A 25,839-nucleotide genomic window follows, 5' to 3' on the forward strand; every position below is an offset into this window, starting at 1 on the left:
AAACAAGCTCATAGAAAAGAAGATCACATTTTTTGTTTGGGGGGAGGATTGGATGAAGGCAGTTAAAAAGTACAGACTTCCAATTGTAAGATAAATAAGTGCTAGGGATAAAACGTACATGATAAATATAATTAACACTGCTGTACGTTATATATGAAAGTTTTTTAAGAGAGTAAATGCTGAGTTCTCATCACAAGAAACATTTTTTTCTTTAATTTTGTATCTATGTGAGATGATGGATGTTCACTAAACTTACTGTGATCATCACTTCACGATGTATGTAAATCAAATCATTATGCTGTGCACCTTGAACTTATACAGTGCTGTATGTCAATCATATCTCAATAAAACTGGAAGAAAAAAAAAGGTGGGGCTTTTGGGGTGGTTTTGGTTATTTTAAGTCGTATTTTGGATACTCTATTCTTCCAGTATAGAGGGAATGCCTTTGCCTCTGTTGGAACTGCATGTTCACAAAATGATCGTGACTAAAGCTTCGGCTCAAACCAGACCTAGCTGGGCTGCTGATAAGACCGGATGGGTCGTTGCTTCAATCAAAGGAGGTAAAGGTGCAGCAACCGCGTGGCTGGCTTTGCTCCATCCAAGGACCTACCGATTCTTACATCTTAGACCACGCAGGAATAAAAATCCTCCCACCTTTTTCCAGATAACTCTACCTGGTACAAGTGGGGAAACCTAGACGCAGACAGGAGGCGACGCGCACCCACTTGGCCGCGGACCCAAGCTTCGGGGCGGCCAGGGTCCCTGCCCCGCGCTTCCCCTTGCGGGCGTCTCTCCCCGTCAGGGGACTGTGCGCTGCGCCCCGGCGCCCCCGAGTGGAGGGAGAGGTAAGGAAGGCGAGCTGGGTGGGCGGGGCGAGGCGCGGTGACAGCGCAGAGCCGGGCCCGCCCCTGGCTCCCACCCCCGGAGCCCACAGCGCCCGCCCGCTCGCGGCCGCCCGGGAGCTCTTCCAGCCCCGCGCTGCCCTCGCCCGCCTGCCGCCCGCGCCCTCCCGCCGGCCGCCCGCGCTCGTCCCGCCGCCGCCCGCGCCCGCGCCCGCGCCAGCCCCCGCGGCTCCACTGACCGGTAAGCGTCCCACCGGCCAGGGGTCCCCCTCGCGCTCGCGGGGCTCCCTGCCCCCGCGCCGGGGCCCCAGCCATATCTGGGCAAAATATTCAGCTGTCGCCGCCGCCGCCAAGAGGGACTGAGCGTGGCTCCCTCTATAAATAGCCGCCGCCTCGGGTTGCCTCCGGGGCTGGGGAGCCCGGGTCTCGGGGTCCGGAACCGGGCGCTCGCATCCGCGCCACTCGGCGCGCGTGGCCCCGGCCAGGGCGCCCTTCTCTCTGGACTCCGGCGCCGCGTCTGTAAACGGGAGAAGGACCCGGGGGCTCTCGAGGAGCAGCGCCGAGGGCGGGGGTCATGGCGGGGCCGGCGTTCCCGCTGCGCGCTTGACTCCAGCGCGCCGTGGCTAGGCGCCCCGGGCGCTCTGTTGGGTGCAGGTGCCGCCGAGCGCGGCACTCAGGCGCGGCCTCCCCGCCGGCTGCAGAGAGAGTGGACGTGGGAGTGGGGACGCATTTGCGCAAGTGAACGTGATACCCGGGTTCGCGCTGCGCCTGTTTGCGGCAAGAAAACTTTCCCAAACTGCGTGGGATGACAAGGTTTAAAGCACCACCGTAACGCGCCTTTCGCGCGGAGGTGGAAAGAAGAGGGGAAGAGCCTGGAGCAGGAGTTCCCTGGCTATGGAGCTCCCTGGCTATCTCCAACTCACTGGGTGGACTTGACAAGCCTCCTCCCTTCCCTGGGCCTCGGTTTCCCCATTTGTAGGAGCGGGGTTTGGTTCCCGCGATGGAGCGCGTGGCCAGGGCCGTGAGACCAGCAGGGCGCGCTCTTGACCGCCGGCGCTCCCGCCACCTGTTTACCGGCTCTGGGCCTGAGACGCTGGGGGCACAGCCGCGCATATCCGGAAGGATTGCGGAGACCGGAGACTTCGGCGGTCCCTCTGACTCGGATCTTATACTAAGACCCAGTAGGACCCTCGGAAAGCCTGGGCACTACGCACCCAGGAAGCGCGCTCCACGGTGATTATGGGCATCTGTGCTGGGTGGCAGCCATCACCTTCGCAAAGAAGCTTGTGAGTCAAACAGCTTTAGACCCAATGAACTGAGCAGGGCTAGAGGCTCCAGTCCAGCCGCCCCCTGGCCTCTGTTTCCCCGTCTATTTGGTGTCTGTGATGCTGCCTCGGAGCTCTGCAGGCACACCCCCTCCCCATCTCTTCTAGCCTTGACCTTGACCCTCTCAAACTCTTGCAGATTACCTGGCCTAAGCTTTTCCCTGTACGAATCACAAAACCAGACCCTAATCCAGGTTCTGGGCCCTCAGCGGGGGCACCCAAAAAATTCCCATTTTTCACCCAGTGGCGACATTTTGTTCCTGGCGAGGGGCTGCAGAGCCCCCTGCTCAAGGTCACACGCTGCTGGACATGCCAGGCAGAGTCTCCACCAGGCTTTCTCATGTCTTTCCTGACACTTCCTGCTGCTCAGGCAGGTCTTGGGGATCTGTTCAGCACCCCCTGTTCTTTGGTCTACTGCTGTCCAGGACTTTCCCTTGCTCAGACAATAGCGCCCTCATCTTGAAGTTTCATTTTTGTTTCTACTTTACTTTCTATCATATATTTTTTCCAAAACCATCTTAAAGCCTCACAGAATTAAGAGGAAATGGAGACAAATAGTAAGGTTCTCATCAATTCGAGCCACACAACAAACAGGCAGAGAGTGAAAGCAAGGAGTGCTGTCACTTAGTTGTGTCAATTCTATTTAATGAGGCAGTCTTGCAAACCCACGTTTTAGAAGATCCTGGCTCTTAAGTTCCTCCCAGCCTAAGTAGAAAGCCAGTGTCCTCTAAAAATAGCCTCCGCCCCACCTTATCAGTGTCTCACACTTTCTCCCTCCTCCAGGGTTGGGCTGCTTCCTGCTGCTCAGCAAAAAAGCCACAAAAACTAAGAGTAGGTAGTGGCAGCTCTGAGTAATGGGCTGACCTGGAGATTAGGACACCTGGCTCCAGCCCCAGGTCTGCCACCCACTTAGAGTGACCTTGAGCAATGAGGGGGTGGGCAAGATGCTCTCCAGTGGACCTGGAATTAAGAGGACTCAGAGTTTCCCTTGGAAGACTTTCTATCATGAGAAAAGTGAAGCGCCAGGGATGAAATCCAGGGGAACCCACCCTGTGAAGAGGAAAGAAAGAGCGGGAAAACCTGGTTCCCAAGAGCCAAGGGAGGAGAGAGATTGGCAGTGCCAGCTGGTGCAGAGAGACAGAGGGGAAGAGGACTGGGAAAGGGCCACCATGATTGGCAGGAGTTACGGGTGACTTTGGCCAGGGCATTGCAGAGGGTTCAAGAATGGGATCTGCCACTGCTTTACTGAAGCCAGTGACCCAGCCTGTCTGAGCCCGTTTCCTCCTCTGTACAAGGGGATAATCATAGCATCCATTTCAGATGGGTTGCTGTTGGGATTAAGGGGGATGATGCAGGGAAAGCCCTTGGTCCTGTGCTTGGTACCTGCAATGATGTTAATGCTAGCGAGAGGAAGAAGAAGCTAATGGGAGCCGAAGATTCGGAGACAGAGCCCACAACTCTTCTAAAAGCTTGGAGGAAAAAGGAAGGAAGAGAGAAGGTAGTAGGAGCTGGAGACAGGGCCGAAAGGGGAGGCGGGTGCTTCTGGGCTGAGGAGTGTGAGAAGAGGCAGAGACAGACCTGGGAGAGGGGAAGAGGTGAAAAGAGCATCTAAGGGACATGCACATGGGAGGACTGAGGGCCTTCCTTAATGACCTGCTGAATGTCACAGGCTCTAAAATCACATTCCTCTAGATTCAGGCTGAGGAAAGAAAGGGTAAAATGAAGCCAGTCCTGGCTCAGACCCTGGTGTCCTCTTGGGAGACTTCAGTATCTGTGAAGGAGGGTGGTGATGGGCCGCAAAGGGTAGTTTGACTCTGTCCAGGGAGCTCACGACCTTGGCTTGCTTGTTTCTGAAGTGACATCATGTATCAATGACTCCTGCTGAGCCCAGTCATAATGACCTTTTCCAGTCAGTGTTTTGATTTTTCAGTCTTACTAATGGACCAGCCAGGCTGCCAACATTTCTAAAGAGGCCAGTTCACTTTTCACTTAAAGCCAAAACACCAAGTAGATCAATTATTTGGCTGCTAGGAGCTATTATCAGTTTAAAGCCACAGGCTTGTTTGTATGGAAAAACATGAAGCAGATGGCATAATTTGGGGACCATTTCCTGTCTCTTGTTTTGTTTTGTAAAATCCTCCTTTGGTTAATCATGATAAGACCAGACTTTCTTTGCTCTTAACGATAAAGAAAGAATGAGCTCACTGGAGTCAACCTAGGACAGTCTAGGAGGTTTTCTTCGATGTTAGGAGGTGCTGGATCCGTTTCTGATCTGAAAAACGAAACAAACTCAAGCATTTCTTTTGTTTCTCCTTTTCTTACATCCTTTCTCTTGGAGAAAAAGAGATTTGTGAAATCGCTGTCTCTGTTTCAGTTCTTCCTTCTCAGGTCCCCAGCCCCAGCCACCGCTCACTCTGGGACTTCTAGGGAGGTGTCCCCAGGACTGTTCCTGGGAGATGATTCTGGTGGGTGATGAGGCAGAAGTGCCTCTTGGCCTCAGTCAGCCTCCTTCATGGACTCATCTCTTCCCATCCCTTAAATATTAGTGCCACTCTCAACCCTATTCCTTTTCACCCCACACCCTCCTATAGTCCCATTCACTCCCAGGGCTCCCACTACTCCCTGTACACTCGGAACTCCCAAATTCCCACATCCAGCCTGGACCACGCTCCTCAGCTCTAGGCATCTGTACTCCAGCCTAGGGGACAAAGCCAAGAGGGTGTCCCAAAGGCACTTCACACCCAACAGGCCCAACTCAGGCTCACCACCCAGTCTCCCTCCAGTGTCCCCCCTTCTTGGTTAACAGTAACACCATCCACCCAGGCTATGAGCCAAAACCTCCATACCTTTCACCACCCCATTCATTTGGTCAAAAGTCCTATCAATTCTACCTTCCTTAACGTCTCTTCTATTCATGTCTATCCCCAGTCGAGTACTTTGCCATCTCTCCCCTGAGCTATTAGCAGAGCCTCTTAAGAGTCTTTCTGCCCCAGTCTTTTCTCTCTCTCTTTTTTTTTTTTTTTTTTTTACCCCAGTCTTTTCTTCTCATGCTGCTGTTAAAAGAGTTTTGTGAAACGTAGCTCGGATAGTGTTATTACTCTTCATTCAGGGATTCCCCATTTCCTACCAGATTCCTCGGCATCCAACACCAGGACCATCTAAGATGTGGCCCCCCAAGCTGCTTCTCCAAAACCATCTCCTGACACTCCCTCCAGTTCTCTACACCTTCTGGTCATGGTGCAAGCATATGTGACTTCATGCCTCGCTGCCTTTGCCCCTGCTCTTCCTTCTGCCTGGGATGCTGTCCTCTTCCTTCTCAACCTGGCAAACTTGTAATCCTCCTTTAAAGCAAAGCTCCTCATTGCCCCACCTTTGCTCCCACAGCCCCCTGAATGGACCTCAGAGAACCAGCCATAGTGTGTTCTAAGTGTAATCAGCTGCTTACATCCTTATCTCTGACTAGACGGATAGATCCTTGAGGGCAGAGTTCATGGCTCATTTACTGATATTTCTGCATCCCCAGTGTCGAGCTCAGCGCTCAGCGCTTGGCAGAGTGCAAGTATTTTATGTTTTAATTAGTGGCTGATCACTGAATGAAAGAATATGTAAAAGACTAAGCAAATGAAAGCCCTGAGGTAACCGTGACAATCACACAACATCATCTACATGTTTTCCCATCCCGCCACCCCATCAGCTCCCTGAGGGCAGAAACCACACCTGTTCTGCTCCCCACCAACCCTGCAGCTCCTCAGCCCCCTCACAATAAATAGAATGAACCCATGATCTCATTTGAAACTCACAGTAATCCTGTAAGGGAGGAAGGGCCGGTATAATGACCCCTTTTTGTAGATAGCATAGTGAACACCAATAAGAATTATTCCAGGTCATCCAATTGGGATGTGTATTCCAGAAAAACCCAAGTGCTCTCCAGGGTTTGGTAAACTTGAGAAATCAGAGTCCTTGTGTTCTACACTAGTGCTTCTCTAGCATTGGAGATACTCAGGATCTTGCTAATGCAGATGCCGGCTCAGTAGGCCTAGGAGGGGACCTGAGACTCTGAATTTCTAATAAGCTCCTTGTTTCTAATAAGCTTATTAAATAATAAGCTTCATAATTCCTAATAAGCGCTAATACACATCATAATGTGAGGCTTATCCTGCATACACTGACCACCAGACTTTGACCACCAAGGTGAGTGCTAATTATCTCAGTTTTCCCTTGGCCTTTGCATTAAGATAGTATTTCTATTAAAATCTACAAATGAATTCATTTAAGCCTTGACTCAAAGTCAAAAATCAAGGGCTCTTTCTGGGATTGTGTTGTTGTTGTTTGGTTGTTTTGTTTTTGTCTTTATGAGCACTGTATGGGGCAGGAGGAGCATGATGGGGCACCTGGCAGGGGCTAGAAGAACGCGGTGGAGCACGTGGTGCAGTGGGGGCGGGACGTGTGGTGCGTGGTGGGCACGTGGGAAGGCCCAGGTGATGGGATGCACAGGGGGCGGGGACTAGCGAGGCGGCTGGTGATTGGGGGCGGGGCTTGGGGGCACATGGCTGCAGTACGTTGGCAAGGAGGAAGTCCCAGGGATGGCAGGCTGCGGGAAGGGTCAGGCTTGCAGCTGCGGGTTCTTTCCACCTTCTTCTGCCTTTCTGGCTTCTCCTCTGCTTTCCGGAGAAATTTAGGCCCAGACAAGGCTTTAAGGTCATACTGCCCAGTTCCTGGTCAGCCTAGAAAACCCCTGAGCGCCAGAGCTCCAGGCTTCTGTGTCCGATTGGCTTTTTCAGCGCACACTGCTTACAAGTTTGCTATCTTCGAGCGCAGGGTGAGCACCTGGCCCCTGCTGGGGTGGGAACCGGACTCCTGCCTCAGAAGCACTCGAAAGACAAGAAAGAGGAGAGTCAGGAAGGCGGACTTCCTCCACGCAAACCCAGGAAGATTTAAAAAGTCAGACTGAATGGCAACATTGCGCGCATTTGTTTATGGTTTTTATACTACATTCCACTTACACCATTAAAAGGGTATGAGATTGCTTAATAAACCGGCATAGGCAACATAACTGGTGAGAACAGAAAAAAAGAAAGAAAGGAAGGAGGGAGGGAGGGCAGAAAACTTGAAAATTAGGATCATGAAACTCTGAGAATCTGATGGGAGCCATGGACCCTTGCTCCAGAAAAATGAATATATCCATGCATACAACAGTTTGTATGTCATTTGCGTGGGCGCATGGGTCGCTCTGAAGGCCTTTCAAAATGCCCAACACAGATTAAGGAGAGAAAATATGCCAGTGTCCTAGCTGAATGATGGCAACTCTATTTGGACACTCAAATCAGCTGATGAATCATGACAACTGAAGGGGAAAGGGAGAAGCAATGAATTGGAGACCACATCATGTCTGACTTAAAAAGACCAGTCCTTCAGCAGAAAGAAATGTTTTCTTAGCCTTAATTCTCAGAGTGTTGGGAGGCAGTTTTGCATAGTGGTTAAGAACATACCTCCCTGGGTTCAAATCTAAGGTCTGTCAGTTATGGGCTGCATAAACTCAGGTAACTTTTAACTCCCCGTGCCTCAGTTTCCCCATCTGTAATATGGGGTTATTGTTGGGGAATCTCTATTTACACATGTATGAAGTGGGCTTGTTGTGGGGACTAAATTAGTTATTATATGTAAAATGCTTAGGTCAGTGCCTGGGACATTGTTAGTGTTATAAAAGCGTGAGCTGTTATGGGAAGGCAGCATGGAGCAGTGGTAATGAGTACACATTGCCCCCCTGGATTGAAATCCCGGCTCTACTACTTACTAGCTTTGTTACCTTGGTCACTGTAGTAGGTTAAATAGTATCCTCTGAAAAGTCATGTCCACCCGGAACCTCAGAAAGTGACCTTCTTTGGAAATAGGGCCTTTGCAGAAGTAATTAGTTAAGCTGAGGTCATACTGGGCTAGGGTGGGCCCTAAACCCAATGACTGGTGTCCTTATGAGAAGTGGAGTGGACATACACAGGAAAGAAGACCACGTGACAATAAAGGCAGAGATTGGAGTGATGCAGGTACAAGCCAGGGAATGCCAAGGATTGCCAGCAGTCACCAGAAGCCAGAGAAGCAAGGTACAGAGTCTCCCTCAGAGCCTGCAAAGGGAACCAACCCTGCCCACATCTTAATTTCCAATTTCTGGCCTTCCTACTGCAACAGGATAAATTTCTGCTGTTTTAAGCCATCCAGTTTGTGGTAATTTGTTGTGGCAGCCCTAGGAAACTGATACAGTCAGATTACTGCATTTCAGTTTCTTCAGCTAAAATGGGAATTAAAAAGTACCTACTTCACAGAGTTATTAGGATTGCTTGAAATTATCCACGTAAAGAGTTTAGCGCTGTGGCTAGTATGCGGTACGTACAGAAGAATGCATGCTGTTAGAAGGTACATTGACATAACAGGCAATGGTAGCCTCAAGGATGGTGTTAATAGCATTCTATTGTATGTCTACATTATAATTCATTTACCCAGTGCCCTATTGATGAACTTTTATGCGGTTTCCAGTTTTTTGCTAAGATAGATAATAACCAGATGATTTGTACATATATCTTTGTACAATTCAGTGAGTAAACTGGCAGGATAAATTCCTAGAAGTGGAGTTGCTATGTCAAAGCGTGTGTGCATTTGGATAGATATGACTTAACTTGCCTCAAGAGAGGGTGTACCAATGTGTCCTATTCTGTGTGAGAATGTTGGTCTCCTCCATATCTTGTGAACACCAGAGATTCTCAGACTTTTTCATCTTTGTTAATCTGATAGAGGAGAACTGATGTCTCATTTCTCAATTTACTTTTATTATGGGTGGGTTTCATTCTCTGCTCATAGGCTTATTAGCTGTTTGTGTTTCTTTTTATGTGAATTGCCTGTTCTTTTCCTCTTCCCACATTTTCGCTGGACTCTTCTTTTTTTTTTTTAATTTAGGAACTCTGTTAAAAAAAAATTAGCCCTTTGTTCAATGTGCGACAAATATTTTCCCCCCAACTTGCCTTTTGCCTTTTGGTATTGCCCATGCTACTTTTCTTATTGGCTTTTTAGAAAATACAAAAACGTGCTTCATAAACCTGTGCCTATGTTAACCCCTACTGTGAGGCAAGGTGACAAATTTCATGTGTATGAAATGGAGAGTGAGAATAGGAGTTAGTTCACAAGCTTTTCTACAAGCCAGCTTTTATTCCACCAAGGCTTTTGTCTTAAGGCTGTCAAAGTCAGTAATAATGCCAAGCATTCATTCATTCACTTATTCAACAAAACTGACTTCAGCACATGAGAGAAGCAGGGCTTTATGATGGACCATGGGAGACAAGGATGCTTGCCTTCAAGTAGCTTTCAGTCTTGGGGGGTGGGGATGGAGTGCAATAAGATGATGCTTCTAATGACAGAACTCTGACGGCCCCTCCCCTTGGTATTAATATTTGGCTTGCTAGTACCCTTTTCAGCTGGTGTGGAGAAAGAGGCCATGGAAGAGGCAGAGGCTGGTGAGAGTGCGTGGTGGCCTGAGCCAGGGCAGTTGCAGAGAGGTGGGGAGAAGGAACCACAGAGTGGTGTACGGCAGGGTTTGCAGGGCCGGTGGGCAGGCCAGCTGGGACAGGGCGATGGGTTCAGCGTCTTTTCCTGGAACCCTCTTGCTTACAATGATTCGTTCAGTGACTCAGACACCGTGATGACCTCAAGAGGTGCAAAATGAAAACACACAGTGGTGCACGTACACACACGCGCTTTTCTAATTTAAACCCTTTGACAGCTTTGACGTGTGGACCTTTGAGGCTCCGTGTGAACTGGGATGGGGCTCATAGTCACTGCAGGGAGTGACGGAGTCAAATGCTGTGTCTTGTTTCCCTGCTTTTTTCAGAAGGTACTTTCCCGTATGACTAAGAGAATGAGATCAGCCAGGGAGAATAATGCAAACAGGCCAGGAAACAAGTCTTTTTTTAAAGAGAGCTGATCATCTCTGAGTCCCCATGCTCTCCACTCAGTGGCTCCAAACATGTCTTACATAACAGAACCAGGCCTTGATAGGCCTGAAATCTCATGCTGTCAACTCCTAAAACCCACCATCAGTCGAGACGTCAGCCCTCTCTGGAAAACCTCATCTAGGGCTCTAGCATCTCTGCTCACATGCCTGGCATAACAAGTGCTCACCACCTCCTGAATCAGCCCGGTGCCTCCTTGGACATTTTTTATTTTTAGACAATTCGTTGTGCTGATCGGAAATCCATGTCCTGGTCACCTCAGTAAATCTATGTCTTCTGAGCGCTGGGATCCACAGACCACTTTTGTTCCTTCTTCCCCAGGTCAGCCCATTAGAAGTTTGCAGAGTGTGACCATGTTCCCCCGGCCCTTCAACTGTTCTTCATATGACACCCTGCCCCCCTACCCTGCCCCCCTTCTCTGGACTCGGCCAGCACCACTCAAGAGAAAAGGCCCAGTTCACAGGAGAGGTCACCCATATGGCCAGTAGGCATATGAAAAGTGCTCAGCATCCTTAGTCATCAGGGGAATGCACAGTGAGGTACCACTACCCACCCGCCATAATGGCTATAATGGAAAAGTACCGACAGTACCAAGAATTAGCAAAGATGTGGAACAACTGGAACTCTCAAACCCTGCTGGTGGGGATGTAAAATTGTACAGTTACGTTGGGAAACTTTTTGACAGTACCTACTGAAACTAAGTGTATGCCAACTCTGTGATCCAGAAATTCTACTCCAGGTACATACCCAAGAGAAATAAGTGATTATTCCTGCCAAAAGCCATCATAGGACTACTTATAATTAGCAAATACTGGAAATAACTTAAATGTCCATTAACAGTAGAGTAAACAAACAAATTATGGCATAGTTCATGTAATGGAATACTACACATCAACAAAAAAGAATCACCTGCCACTCTAACACACAACGTGGATGAATCTCACAGATATAAAGTTGAGTGAAAGGAGCCAGATGCAAGAACATACCCTCTATATGTGTCCATTTATATGATGTTCAAAAACAGTCAAAGCTAATTTATTAGAAGGCTTTAAAAGTCCGAATAGTTGTTACCTTTGAGGGAGATGGACTGGGAGGGGATGAGAAAGCCTTCTGGCGGGCCGGAAATGGCCTATATCTTCATCTGAGTGGTGTTTATGTAGGTGTGTGCATATGGGAAGATTCAGTGAGCTGTGCTCTTAAGACTTGCCCACTTGAATGTATATAACCAATGCCTTATTAAAAAAGAAAAAAAATCACACACCCCCAATGCAAGAGCGGGGGCCCAGAGCTGAGCTCCAGCCTGAAGCCAGCAAGACCATCATCGCCCTTACTTTGTCCACTGTACCTTTATTAATGCAGCTGAGATCACACCATGGCTTTGAGGGCCAACGCCTCACGCTGTTGATTTATGTTGGGTAGACAGTCACTTGAGAACCCCTGCTCTCAGAAGCACTCTGTGCTTGGTTGAATGCTCGGCAGTCGATTTCTTGAAATTCTTAATTTTATCTTTGGATTTATATTTTAAAGTGAAGCCCCATGGTCAGTGAAGTGTGCACCAGGACTTCGAGGTCCCGCACGAGGTCCCATCTCCTGCTGCCTCTCTGCTTCCTGAGGATGGGTTCTCAGACTCCAGCTGCTTTGCCTCCTGGCACCCCCAGGTCCTACCAGCCTCCCGCACCCCACCACTGCCCAGCTGCTACTGGGCTCTCGCCCTGGGTGCATTCAGCTGGCAACGTTGCAGGGCAAGCCTCTTGTCGTCCCGTGATCCAGGCACCTATTGTCCTGGTGCAGAGGTTGGGATACCCTTGGGATCACCCATCTCCGTGTGTTAGGGCAGTGGCCCCATTGGAAGGGGAGAAGCCTGGCTCAACTGCCCGGCTGCCTACCAGGGCAGAGCATGTCTGTCCTGCATCTGGCAGGGGAGGGAAGCTGGCAGCCAGAGGACTTGGTGTGCACTCTCTGAGTCACAGCACTTGGGCACCTGTGTAGATCATGATATTCAGTCGTAAATTTTAAAGACACCATGACAGATCAAGACAGAGACCATGAGAGAAAGGAAAAACTTTACGTCTTGGTACCTTTAGTGGCACTTTTTTCCCATTTTTGAACTCAGGACCCCACAGTCTTATTTTGCACTGGACCTGGCAAATTCTGCAGCCAGTCCTGCCGGGGAGAGTTTTCATCAGGGCTAAGTGAGCACTCAGGCTGTCGCACAGGGGCTGCCTGGGGACACGAGATGGCAGGGGATTCAGACCTAGGTGTCTGGGAGAGCTGGGCCCTCTCAGTCCAGCTGTCTCCCTCTCCCTGTCTGTCTGGATCCAATCATAGAGATCAACATGGCCAAGGCACTCTCACTTCTTGCCCTGCAGGGGACTTGAAACTGCGGGCATGAAAGTGTTTGTTTGTTTGTTTGTTTGTTTGTTTTAAGTTGCAAAGGTCTCTGCACTTTGGACTGGTTTTCAGTGTAATTATTGTGTCACATTTTATGACCCTCTTCCAAAGCTTAAACACTGAGGAAGGTAAGCCTCCCAAACTTCCAATCCCTACTTGTCTACCTCTTCCACACCCTACCCTGCCCCATCCAGTCGAGGGACAGCTGACTTTCTTCCCTTTGGGGTCACTAGCCTGGGATAGATTTCTGGTGTCCACCCAGCTCCGGGGGTCTGTATTCCTGACTGACCTGCAGTAACGGAGCCTTTAGTCTGAGCTGTGCGTGAGATGCTGGTCAGATGTGATGCTGTCCCCACCCAGTTCAGCCTGGGGGCTGGGAGGTGGGAGCCGCGGTCGCTTCCGCTGGGCAGGGAAGCACTGCAGAGAGGCCGAGGCTCTCTAGTGAGGAGGTGGGGAGAGGGTGCTCCAGGCTGGGAGGACCGCGTGTGCAAGGCCCAGAATGGCAGGGGTGCTCAGGTGCTGGGGGCGAGTGGACGGTCCAGCTGGAAGAGGAAAGCCTGTGCGGGGATTAGAAGCTGGGGTGGCACAGAGGCCACCAGGTCTCCGATGGCCTCAAACCCCAGGCTGGGGAGTTTGCTCTCCACCTGTCATGGTGGGGGCTGTTGAAGGTGGCTTCAGCTCAGGAGCAGCATCAGAGGCGACTTTCACAAAGATCACTTGAAGCTGAGTTGCGTGTGGACAGGAAGGTAGGAGAACTGAGGCAGGGAACTGGGTTGGGAGGCTGTTGTGACAACACAGATCCAAAAAAGGCAGTCGCCATGACAAGGGAGAGGAGGGACAGATACAAAGGGTGGTAAAGAGATGGGAGTCTAGTCACAAAAGGACAATAGTGTATGATTCCACTCAGATGAGGCACTTCGAGTAGTCCGATTCATAGAGACAGAAAGCAGAATGGTGGCTGCAGAGTCTGGGGGGGAGCGGGAGGGGGAGTTAGTGCTTAAAGAGGGACAGAGTCTCCGCTGGGAAAGATGAAAAAGTTCTGGACATGGATGCTGGTGATGGCTGTACAACAGCGTGAATGTACTTAATCCTATAGAACTCTACACTTAAAGTGGTTCATTTTATGCTGTGTATTTTACCACAATCTAACAACAACAACAACAAAACCCCCTATCGCATTCCAAAGAATAAATGAGAGAGAGAGGGAGAGAGAGGGTTGACAGGCTTGGGGACCCACCAGAACTGGGGGAGTCGAGGGCAGGGTTCGGACGGGCCCCCAGGTGTCTGGCCTGGGTGGCTGACGGCAGCAGGGTGAGGCGCAGGTGGTGGCGGTGAGGTGGCCGCCCTCGGGGTTGGGCACGTGGAGCCCGAGGGACTCCAGGAGATGCGCTCAGCAGAGCATGAGACCGTGCGAGGGTCATCAGCTTGTCACTGGTAACTGACCCCACTAGGAGACAGTCCCCACGGGGAGTGTGAGATGTAAGAGGGCAGCGCCCAGGGGCACGGGTGGGCCAAGAAGAATCCGTCATCAGGGAGAATGAGAAGGGGTGGGGAGAAAGGAAGGAGGCAAACCGGGACAGTCTCGTACTTGTTTGGCTGCAAGGAGCAGGGACTCATTCGAGGTAACTGAGTGCAGTGAGGGAGTGCGAGGCGAGGGTGGGCCTCATAAGGACTGTGGTGGGACGGGGGTCTCGTGGGACTCCAGCACGAGCCGTAGCGGTCCAGCCTGAGGGAGCAGGGACTGGGCTCTTCTGGGACACCGTGTTCCCCATCTCTCAGCCCCATGAGTTCACCCCCCAGATTCTCCCTCAGACCTCCCCACAAGAAGGACCAGCCCTGCCACACCTAGATTTTGGACTTCTAGCCTCCAGAACTGAGAGACAATGAATTTCTGCTGTTTAGGCCCCTCCGTTTGTGGTACTTTGTTAGGGCAGTCTCAGGAACCAATACAAATGCCAAGAAATGAAGGGGCTCATTCAACCAGCTCACTTTTTTTTTTTAATCCAAGCCACATAGATCACTGACCAGCCAATCAATTGGCTGCCTTTGAGCCAGGCACCGGCTCTGCCCAGTTAGCTGAGGTAGGGACCACATGGTATAAAGCATGGCTGCCCCCAGAGGTGCCCCTTGGAGGAGGGCAGTGGGGAGACAGCTCTCTCGGGAGGAACAGGGGACATCTCAGGCACTCTTGTGTCCCTGGAGCTAATGGAAGAGAAAGGCTCAGGCTTCAGTGATGAGGGATCATGGCCTAAAATCCCTTCAGCCAAAGTGTCTTCCCAAAGAGAAGAGAAGACGACGACAGAGGAGAAGGGTTATGAAGAATCAACTCTGTTTGTAAATCCACCTCCCTTCACTGTGGCTGAAATAACAAGATGGTATAACTGGAAAATATTCATTTGAACCTGTGACTCAGCTCTTCCTGACCTCAGGGAAATGCAGTCCATAAATCAAGATACCTCTCCAGAGCCTCCCGCCCAAGTGTCCCCCGGGGCAGATGCTGGAAGGGCCATTAGCACAAGTGACTGCACCCGCCTCCCGTGAAAGATCTGAAAGCGCATTCGGTACTCCAGGAGCTGCCCTGTCTCAGAGCTTTCATTCCTGAAGCTTCCTGATGGATGGCCTCAGCCCTTGACCCACTCATTTTTACTATCCAACCTGCCTGATTTTACTTCCTGGCACAGCTTGTAAATTCTATTGTTTTCATATTTAGCAGAAGCTTAAGGCTTCTGCCACTGAGAAGCAGGGAGGCCAGACGTGCCATTAGTGTAAAATACACAGGATTTGGAAGACTTCAGTTTTTAAATGCGTTTTTAATTTATTGAGCTGTCCTTTTCTTTTCCTCATCAACACTTACTCAGGACCCAATCTGTAAAGCAGGCAGCAGCGGCGTGGTTCTGCCTTGGGCAGCCTCCTCACCCCTTCCTGCCCATCCCTCCCATCTTGGGTTCCCAGCCCTCCCAGATTTTTCCACTTTAAAGAAGGGGAAACAGAGGACCTGAGAAGAGAAGGGACTTGCCCCCAAGTTCCAAGGACACTAGAGCAAAGCCCAAATGTGCTCATGCCCTCCTAACACCTTTACCAAGCACAGGACTAGGCACTGGGGCCATGAGGACAAGACACATGTCCTTACCTGGCGAACATTACAGTCTGATGATAGTGTATGGGGGAGCAGGGGAGGGGGGCGGAGAGGCAGCGGCCCCAGCAGTAGCAGTGGCTGCCGCAGCCTCATAATAATGTGGCTAATATTTGTGGAGCCCGCATTGACCACGCCCCAGCCCCAGGCTGGACGTGATTTTCAACTTTTTATTTTAGCAGCTGAATCCTTTCTTCAAGAGAAACCTTATGTGGAACCCTCCATAAATCAGACAGTACGAGGGGTGAGCCCTCTTGCTTAGCCTCTCCTATTTAACCCCCTGCAGGGGCTCTGGAGGAGCTTTCTCAGAGCCTGAGCTCTCCCCTGAGCACAGTTTAAAGACCACCCATGGGGGATAGGCTACAAGCAGAATTTCCGGGTCCATTTATGCTTATTTTACAGATGAGCAAACAGAGGCCCAGAGGAGGGGAGGGATTCAGTGAGGGTCACCCAGGGAGTTACCACCACAACTGGCACACCAGCCAAAGTCCTCTGAATCTCAGGTCTGTGTCCATCTGTGACACCTCTTTTACTAGGAAACAGGGGCCTTTTACTAACAGCTATAAAATACCATCTCTTCCAAGCCATCTTTTTTTTTTTTTCCTCTTTTGGCCACGCTGTGCAGCTTATGGGATCGTAGTTCTCTGACCAGGGATTGAACCCAGGCCCTTGGCAGCGAGAACATGGAGTCCTAACCACTGGACCGCCAGGGAGTTCCCCCAAGCCATCTTTTAAAGCCGAGCTTGCAGTGGGCTCTATTAACGTGGTGTTTTCACCTCCCTCCTGCCCTGTCTCTCCCCCACCTCCAGTTCTTCCACATCACTGACCATAGGAGAAGAATCTCACCTCAGAGAAACTGTCCCTGGGAGCCAAGTAGACGAGTGTGGCTTGAAGCTGACAACTTCATAGTTTCCCTTAGGAGTTCTCCGTTCCTCTCAGCTTATTTAATGTGATGCCTCGTCACTCTGTAATATTCACAGGACACTTGACATTAGAAAGGGCCTTTAAAATCCTTTGAAATAGGAGTTTTAAATTCATCGGCACCGTGGAGTGTCTAAGTGGAACATTAACTTTCCTGTGTGTGCAAAGATGGAGACTTCTTCAGGAAATGTAATGATTGCATCCCTCGGGGTGGCATCTCTGGAGGTAACCTGCTACCCAGCCCCATCCCTCCTCCAGCAGGCCCCATAGTTGCCACCTACACCTCTCTTCTTGCTCCTTCCCAGCTCCTTTTTTCCCGGGTGGCTTTGACATGGATTCCTCTCTCCCCTGTTCCCTTGTACTGGCTCGTCCCTTCTCCAGGGTCTGTCCATGACTCTTTCTAAGGGTTTTAGTGCAAACCATCTAGGAAAAATGCATCAACCGGCCAAGGTAACAAGCATGGGAAGCTCCTAGGGTTCCAAACCTGTCCCAGCTGGTTCTGTCCGCCAGCCCCTTCTTGTGTGAGTCTGAATGGCTCCCTCATACGACCCAGAGGTGAATCTAAGGCTGTGTTTTCCAAACGTTGTTTCATGAGATTCCAGTTCCAGGAGCAGTTTCTCAGAGACATGGTTTCATGGTCCAAAGGACAGGGAAGTTCTGCTTGTACCCTCCCTGTCTTGGTGACTGACATCCGTTGTGGGAAAGCAGACCAAGAGTTTTGAGAAGTCAGGCAGAGTAGAGAGCCCTCTGCAACTTGGTACAACCCAAGACCTGTTTGAGCACCAGAAAGGTGTTTTGCAGCCCATCTGAGAGATGCTAATTCGGAGGTGTGTCTGTGAGTTGGTTCTGGAAGCCTCCGAGCCCTTCACTAGGGTCCTCTTGGCCCTGGGATGGAGACCACAGGGCCTCTCCCGGCTCCACTCAGGAAAATCCAAATTAGGTTATTCTCTGAGAGCCATCAGGAAGGGTTATTTTTTTCATCTATACCAGAGCATTGTCAGCTGCTTGTGCTTTCTTTGGAAGTAAATAGAAATGAATCAAGCCGGTGGGGGGGGGTGCCATTTATGGTCTGAACATTGCATTCTTGGGGTCTGGTCAAAGGAAGACGTCAGACCAAGCTGAGCCATTCTTAGAGAAAAGGATGGCACTGGCCTTTTCTGTATTTGGGAAGCAAGTCCTTTCTTATCAAGCCAGCTGTCACACACTCGGATTTCTCCTACAAAGAGGCCCACACATGAACAAACTTAAATTAATAACACGTATCTCTGCTCTCTTTCTGAAATGGAGGCTTTTTCTGGTAGCCTAGTCAACGTTGGTTTTTGTTTATCTTTAATTACTTTGTTTCAAATTAACAATTAATCCCAGCTTTTTGATTGATAAGTTGGTTATCTTTTCCTAGGTTTTGTTTCTCTCTACTCTGGAAAATTCCATCAGTCATTTCACAGATGAGCCACGGGGTTTTGTTTGTGTTTGTTTGCATTGGGGTCTAAAACCACAAAATGCTGTGAGGGAGGTGATACTGATTGTATTAGTTTGCTACAGCTGCTGTAACAAAGTACCACACACTGAGTGGCTTAAACAGCAGAGATTTTTGTCTCAAAGTTCTGGAGGCTAGATGTCCAAGATCAAGGTATTGGTACGGTTGGTTCCTTCCAAGGGCTGTGAGGGTCTGTTCCAGGCCTCTACTCCAGCTCCTGGTGGTTTGCTGGTAATCTTTGGTATTCCTTGGCTTGCAGAAGCATCACCCCCATCTCTGCCTTCATCTTCACATAGTGTTCTTCCTGTGTGCCTGTGTAAATTTCCCTTCTTTATAAGGACATCAGTCCTATTGGATTAGGGACCCCTCCTCTGGCATGACCTCATCTAAACTTAACTAGTTACATCTGCAACAACCCTCTTTCCAAGTAACGTCACATTCTTACTTGGAATGTGGTTCTGGGTTACTGAGGTACAGGGGGTTAGAACTTCAACATATGAATTTGGAGGGGACACAATTCAACCCGTAATTAATATCAACTCTATACGTAATAACACATTTCATCCTGCAGCATTTACAAAAGCTCGGAGCTGCTGCCTCACCCTTTAGCCTGTCAGCCTCAGGAACAAAAGCTGAGAGCTCAGCTCACATAGGCTGCAGGACAGGGGGAACTGGCTTAGACACAGAGATGCTAGCAGCTCCCGCAGCAAGCTGACACTGTCCATTCTCCAAGAGAAGAGCCCAGAATGTCCTCAAGGTGGTCTGATTGGACCACCAATGGCAGGTGAGAACTGGAATTGAGTTCATTTCAGTGAAAAGCTTCCTGCTGTGTGCACAGCCCTGAGTCGGGCCCTCGGGAGAGTGGGGTGGAGCAAACCCAGGCCCTGCCCATGAGGAAGCTGCAGGAGGCAGACGTGCGAGCTGCGTGCAGAGGCGTGGGTGCGGTGCCGTGGCCGTGATGAACTTTGCTCGGAGAGAGGACGCTGAGGCTTCACAGAGGAGGTGATGTGTGAGCTGGGCTTGTCATGTTATCAGACAGTTCCAGGCAAGCTGGGGGACAGAAGGGCTTAGGGCCCCGTCGTGTCTCCCGGGTTAGGTGACAGGCAGTGTGGTGTAGTGGGGAGCACTGGGGTCCGGTGACAGGGGTTCTGAGTCAAGCCCTAGGTCATCCCTCAGTTTCTTCGTTGATAAAAAGGCGTTAGTTAAAAGATTCAATTTACAGGGTGTGGCGTCAGGATTGAATGAGTTCTCAGGTGTGAAAGTGTCATGGTTATGGAAGTAGCAGAGACAGGATCCAAACACAGGTGTTAGGTGTCATCTGTGCCACGGAGAATACGCAGTAGCCTTCTCTCGCAAGGAGAGCAGCTGGGAAGTGGCAGACCTGGACCCCCATCTCCCTGGACTCCCACCCCCTCCATCAATCACTTCCTCCTTCTGAGCCAGCTCCCTCGGGGGTGAAATGAGAGGTCTGGGCGAGGTGATCTCCTTCTGGCCATGAAGTTAGGTGAATCTATGAAAAGGTGCCTGATACAATGGCTAGAGCCGGATGGGCTTGGAAAGCCAGCAGACTGGGGTTCAAATGGTGGTCCTGCCCCCTCTTGGTAGTGTGATTTGTGTGAGTCACTCAACCTCTCTAAGCTCAGTGTCCTCATCTGCAAGACGGGGATAAATGCCTACCTCAGAGGTTAAATTAGAATGTCTTTGGGAATTACTTAACGCACAGCTTGGCGTATGGTAGTAAAAGTTAGCTATTACCGTCAGCTGCTTCTTGTAAGGATTGAATGAGATGTTGTAGGGGAAGGGCCTGCATGCAGCAGGTGCTTAATTAACCATTGACACTCCCCCTGCTTTTAAGATCAGCCTTGGCAGAATTTCCAGCGTTCACGTTTTCCATCAGGGTGTGGGGTGATGGGTGGAGGGTTGTACAGAAAATTTTCGAACTATTTGAAGAATAAAATAGTTTTCAGGCACTCATAAGCCATTTATAATCACCTATTACTTGTAACTAATAGCCATGCCTATTACAACAATTACAAGTCGTTAAATTGCATGCCCTCAGGACTTTTACCTTGCAAGGTTTATGAGAGAATTAGTCCAACTTAATACAGGATTCCAGTAGAGTAATTATTATCCTGACAATTCATAAAACATGCCCAGGGCTCCATGTGAGTGATAAGCATCTATTTGCTCTGAGAGCAAATCCAAGAAGGGTCTTTCTAAGATTTTTCTCTTTCTGGTAGGTCATAGATCGGAACAGAAAGTTCTTCTACGATGTCGTACAGACGAGAACTAGAGAAATACCGTGACCTGGATGAAGATGAAATCCTTGGAGCCCTAACAGAAGAAGAGCTGAGGACCCTAGAAAATGAGCTGGATGAGCTGGACCCTGATGTGAGTAGGCACTAAAGGGGACACGTTGTCACAGTTGCAAGGACAGCAGCCATTACCACCTAGGGGAGGGGTAGGCCGACTTCCTGAAGTACCACTTCCCCTTTCCCTCTATGACAATAACATTGGAGTAACATTGCCTTTGCAGGTGTGTGTGTGAGTGTGTGTTATATTAGTCAGGGTTCTCTAGAGAAACAGAACCATTAGGAGGTACGAGATATATATATATATATATATAAAGAAATTTATTATAAGTAATTGGCTCACATGATTATTGAGGTCGACAGGTTCCAAGATCTGCAGTTGGCAAGCTGGAGACCCAGGACAGCTGGGAGTGTAGTTCTAGCCTGAGTCCAAAGGCCTGAGAACCAGGAAAGCTGATGGTATAGTTTCAGTCGAATAACTGGCAGGCTCAAGACCCAGGAAGAGCCAGTGCTTTCAGTTCAAGTTAAAGGCAAGGAAAAAAAAAAAAACAAAAGCAATTACCCAGCTCAAATTAATCAGGCAGAAGGAAATTCCCCCTTTGCTGGTAGGAGGATCAGCTTTTTTGTTCTACATGTATTCAGACCTTCAACTGATTGGATGGGGCCCACCCACATTAGGGAGGACAATCTGCTTTACTCAGTCTACCAATTCAAATGTTAATCTCATCTAGAAACTCCCTCACAGACATACCCAGAATAATGTTTGTCTAAACATCTGGGCACCCCATGGCCCTGTCAAGTTGAGACATAAAATTAACCATCACAAGTCCACTCCTCGTCAACTTGGCACCCATACACATCTCCTTAAACCATACTTATCTCCAGATAAAGACAATTACAAGGTCATAATTCTGCCTAACATGATACAACTATCCTGTGTATAACCTGCCAGAAGAAGAAGTAAAGTTCTTGAGTAATGTTTACTTTTCTCCTTGATCTCCTGTAATTTAATACTATGATGTGAAATTAACAATACTTAGATACCACCATATAAAACCAATACATCTTGTTTCAGGTTAAGAGAATAAGAGAGGGAAGAAAACAAAGATATTTACTTAATACACGTACATAGACTCACACATACACAGACATGTTCATAAAAAAATACAGAGGAAATACTCATGACAACATTGTCCTCGTTTCTCTAACTGGTCACGTGGTCATAGCTGATATCTATAACTACCTTCTTCCACTGTCCATTCTGTACTTCCTTGCCTTCAGCAACCATAGCCTCAGCTGGGTGTGGTTCTTTGCCTGGCGGAGTGAACCTAGTTCCGAAGGGCCTGGACCATTAGTAGTCCTGCCTGGATTGAGTTGTTATAGTTTTCCATTGACTCTAATCACAGGTCCTGGTAATACTAAGAAAGCCCTAAGGAATCTCCTGTATTACAGACATGCTCTTCTTTCCCTCCCTGTGGAGCAGCAGTCTGATTTACCCTTGGTAACCAGGACCAATCACCCCAGCCGGTACAGAAACTCCCTCTCTGCTTATTCATTCAGAGGCATAAGGAGCCCAAAGTGGCAGTCTTAACCTCCAATCCAGTGGAATCACTGCTCTGTCTCCTAGTGGAAGCATTCCTCCCTTTGGAACTAACTAAGACCTTGAGGCCAGCAGAGCATCAGGTCACAGGAACAGGATGCACGACTTTTGCCAGTGGGTCACTAGGGGTACCACTGGTAATAGTGAGGCGTGCTACTCCCATTTCCTGGACCCGTGAATCCTGGCCGTGGGAGAAGAAGCGCTGTATATTGGACACTGATTCAGAGCATGTACAGGCTCCTAGAGACCCTTGCCCCAGTCCTGCAGGATGTTACCACTTAGCTGTACTGCAACTGAGTCTGCAAAAGCCAAGTCCACCGTTCTGTCAAGCCAGCTGCCACAGGGTGGCGGGGAATATGTGTCAGGTAGCACATATAAGTGTGTTGAATACTCAGAATTTGCCTCTGCAGCGAGGTTACAGCATCACAAGGCCGGGAGGCTCCCTGGTCATGTCTGTGGTTTGTCCAGTCACCATGGAGCTGTCAGCAGAGCTGAGGGAGGTGGCTATTTAAGGTACCCCGGCCAATGCCCAGCTCAGAGAAGGTAGAGAATGAATGTTACTGAATTAAGTGAATTTCCCATTTGATATATTTTTAAATTAAAAATGGGATATTTCATGCCTTTTTAAAAACACCTGTCACTGCTCAACCCTAGTTGAACAGTGATCCATACAGAAAACACGACTTTACCGTTTCACTAACCCTCAAGTAACTGCAGCTCGTGTAGAGGGAATGTAGCTTAGCAGGGAATGTGCAGGACTAGAGGTTCGGTGTCCCAGGTGCAACCCTGGCCCTGTCTCTTACATTCATGTGACCTTGCGCCAGTTGCTGTCCGTCCCTAAGCCTCAGTGTCCCCATCTGTGAAATAATGGAGTTGGTTGGTCCCATTCAAAGCTAAGCTTCCATGAGCTTATAACCTGGGCTTATCTCCGGGTTTCATTAAATGTCTTCTTTCTAGATAACCCAGAATCCTTGTTTAGGGGTGCTGGGTCCTAGGCCGCACAGAGTGACAAGCCCCTCCAGCAGTGTGTCCTCATCTTGCTATTCACGACCCCCGCTGCCCCCCGCTCCTGACCCCGCCAGGAGGAGATGGTCCCTGAGGTGAGGCTGCTGGGGGTTGATTAGAAGGCAGCGTCGGTGGGAGAGCCTTGGGTTCCTCCTTCCCCTGCACCATCGCTTTCCATTAGCCTGGGTTTCCATAAAAACGAGTGATGTAGGGAAGAAACAATCAAGCTTCCAGCTTTATTGCTATAAAGTTATTCTGTTCTAATTCTATCCTAGAACACCGTTGTATAGAATTGCAAGAGCAGGTAGTTTTAAAAAGTGAGAACTAAAGGAGGATGTAGCTACTTCTAGTCAATTCAGTAAACATGACTCCGTTACCTGCCATGCGCCGACCCCTGTGCGGCCACCAACAGGGGAGCCTAGCGGGGATTCTGCCCTTCAGGCCCTCCGTCCAGTGGGGAGCGGGCATAATAAACCATGTCCTAAGTGGGAGCACACAGGGAGCTCAGGGAGAGGATTAATTCTTTTTTGGTGGGAGGCTTCACAGAATAGGTGATACTGGAACTGGGTCCTGGATTTTTCAAAGTCAAGAATAAAAACAAAGAATTCTATGCTGAGTGAAGGTCACAAGCAAAAGCTCATGTACAGCAAGTAATTGGGGATGCGGAGTTTAGGCGTGGTTTCTGTGGAGGGCTCGCTGAGCCTGGAAGGGGGTTTGGGCTAGATAGGGGGGCAGAGGGGTGCAAGGAAGACTAAAGAGTTTGGACTTTTCTCAGCAGGCCCAGGGAGTCCCGAAGGCAGAGAGTCAGTGGACTTGCTGACTCAGGACAGATGGACCGGAGGAGATGCTGGGGAGATGGGTGAGAGGCGGAAGGGCTCCCATGGTAGTGAGAGAGATCTTTCCTGAAGATAAGGAAGGGCCCCTGGCCCTCTCCACACCCCTTCTGCCATCTTGCAGAATCTTTGCTGTTTTCAGGGTGAAGCACAGACTCCCAGGAGCCCCCAGAGCCTGCTGCCTCTGGCCTTGGGGCTGTTGGAGTTGCCCTGAGCCCCTGGATGGGGGTGAGTTTAGATTAGGCTGTGGCTACAAATTGGGTAGGTGATGACAAGGGTCAGAGCCAGGCAACAGACCTGGGAGTGGGAAGGGGGCAGATGGAGGAGCCTTCAGAACTGAGAGTGGAGCCCCTAAGGACGGCTTGAGCCCCAGCTAGGAGCTCCATTTCACTTCTAAACTGGCAAATGGCCCCACCCCTAATATCAGGGTATCTGGCCCTAGCAGCAGATTCCCAGGGCCTCTGTACCATCACACAGCCAGCTGCCCTGAGCCCTTCTCACCGGTGATTAACAGGAAGGTATGCGTGTGAACACTGGAGGGCTGGAGAACCCGGTGAGGTGCAGAGCTGACTGACTTGCTCAGCATCACAGGACCAGGGCGTGGAGACTCAGATTTCAAACAGGCTCCAAAGTGTGGCACCTCCCCCTCTGGCAGGAGGAAGGTGCAAGTGCACTTGAATTTCAGAGTAGGGTTCGGCAATCCGAGACCTGTGATCCTCGTAGCATTGTGACTTCAAATGGACATTTTCAAAGCCCCCTTTCTCTCTAAGTTCAAGAAAAAGAGAAGAGAAATCAGAGCAAGGATAAGGAGATAATGGAGACCAGCGGGGTTTTTGTCCCCATCTAACAATTAGCCCTTCACTGAGATGTCTCTGTTACCTGATTTGCAAGTCAGGATGGGAGTTTTGAAAAGATCTAGCGGGGCTCCATTCTTTCTGAGAGCACAAACATTCCAGCTTGAGTTTCACCCGTCCTCAGCCCATGTTCTGAAATCACAGCACAGGGAGAGGTCAAACGTATGCAGACCAGGAGAGGCCTCAGAGCCTCTGGTCGGGAGGGGACACAGAGACCAGCAGGTGTCCAACCCTCCAACTTACAGAGCAGAAACTGAGCCCAGAGAGGGGAAGGAACTTGCTGTGGTCACAGGCCAGAGCAGAACCAGCCCAGGCCCGCTGCCCTCTCTCTTATATTCTATACTCCTCCTGTTTTAATTCTGGTTTAACAAGTGCTTATATGGCACTTTTTATGTGCAGACACTGTTCTAGGCACTTTGAAAATATTCGTTCAACCGTCATCCTAATCCTATGGTGCAGGCACTGTTATCATGCCCATTTTACGGATGAGAAAACTGAGACGTGAAGTAACTTGACCAGGAAACTGAAATGAGGCAGTGGCAGAGCGATGACACGGCTCTAAAAGTTCACGTCTTAGCCACACCGCTATAAGGCTTCACTGGAGTCTTCAGGAAGATAGTTTGAGCCACGGATGTGCTCTGGTTTTGTAGTTGGGGAAGGTGCTGTATGAAAATTTATCCCCTTTTCTTCCTAGAAACAATCTGAGATGCAGAGGTTCTTATTCAATCCTGGCTCTGCTCCCAACTTCGGCGAGTGCTCTTCCCTCTTTGGATCTCAGTTTCCCTATCTGCAAAGTGGACACAGTGGGCCTACATGCCCTCTGACACCCCCTCCAGGTCTAACTGTCTCTGATTTTGTGAGCAGTTCCTGGCAATCTTATGACCTGAATTCAGCTGACAGGTAATGTTTCAGGGGGGTTATGTTTTCAGTGATGCAATTGTTAAGCCCCAGTGTCATGTGACACAGTAGAGTACACAGAGTTGGAAAGCTGCTTTGTTTGCAGCAGAGGATTCCAAACTTGTGCACAGTAAAAAAAAAAAAAAAAAAAAAAAAAAATTTCCCGAAACTTTCTCTCTCTTAGTCTGCGTCCTGGAAAAACTCAAGCTTATCATGAGATTGTTGCACTTGGACTCCCACGGGAGAGGAATGCTC

The 25,839-nt window shown here is 49.5% G+C and overlaps 1 protein-coding gene across 6 annotated transcripts in view; it reads left to right on the forward strand.

Moving 5' to 3' along the window:
* The first annotated feature begins 1,009 nt into the window (after positions 1–1,009).
* Positions 1,010–25,839, forward strand: part of TMOD1 (tropomodulin 1) — a 102,996-nt gene continuing 78,166 nt past the window's right edge. For 4 of the 6 annotated variants that reach the window (XM_036854384.1, XM_036854383.1, XM_036854386.1 and 1 more), the window contains exons 1-2: positions 1,010–1,083; positions 20,324–20,474. In XM_036854384.1, coding sequence (XP_036710279.1) covers positions 20,355–20,474 — 120 coding nt within the window. In that variant the 5' untranslated portion in view covers positions 1,010–1,083; positions 20,324–20,354. The remainder of the gene's footprint in view (positions 1,084–20,323; positions 20,475–25,839) is intronic. The other 2 variants (XM_036854389.1, XM_036854387.1) reach the window with 1 other exon arrangement.

The sequence above is a fragment of the Balaenoptera musculus genome, chromosome 6 (assembly GCF_009873245.2).
Source record: "Balaenoptera musculus isolate JJ_BM4_2016_0621 chromosome 6, mBalMus1.pri.v3, whole genome shotgun sequence".
NCBI lineage: Eukaryota > Metazoa > Chordata > Mammalia > Artiodactyla > Balaenopteridae > Balaenoptera > Balaenoptera musculus.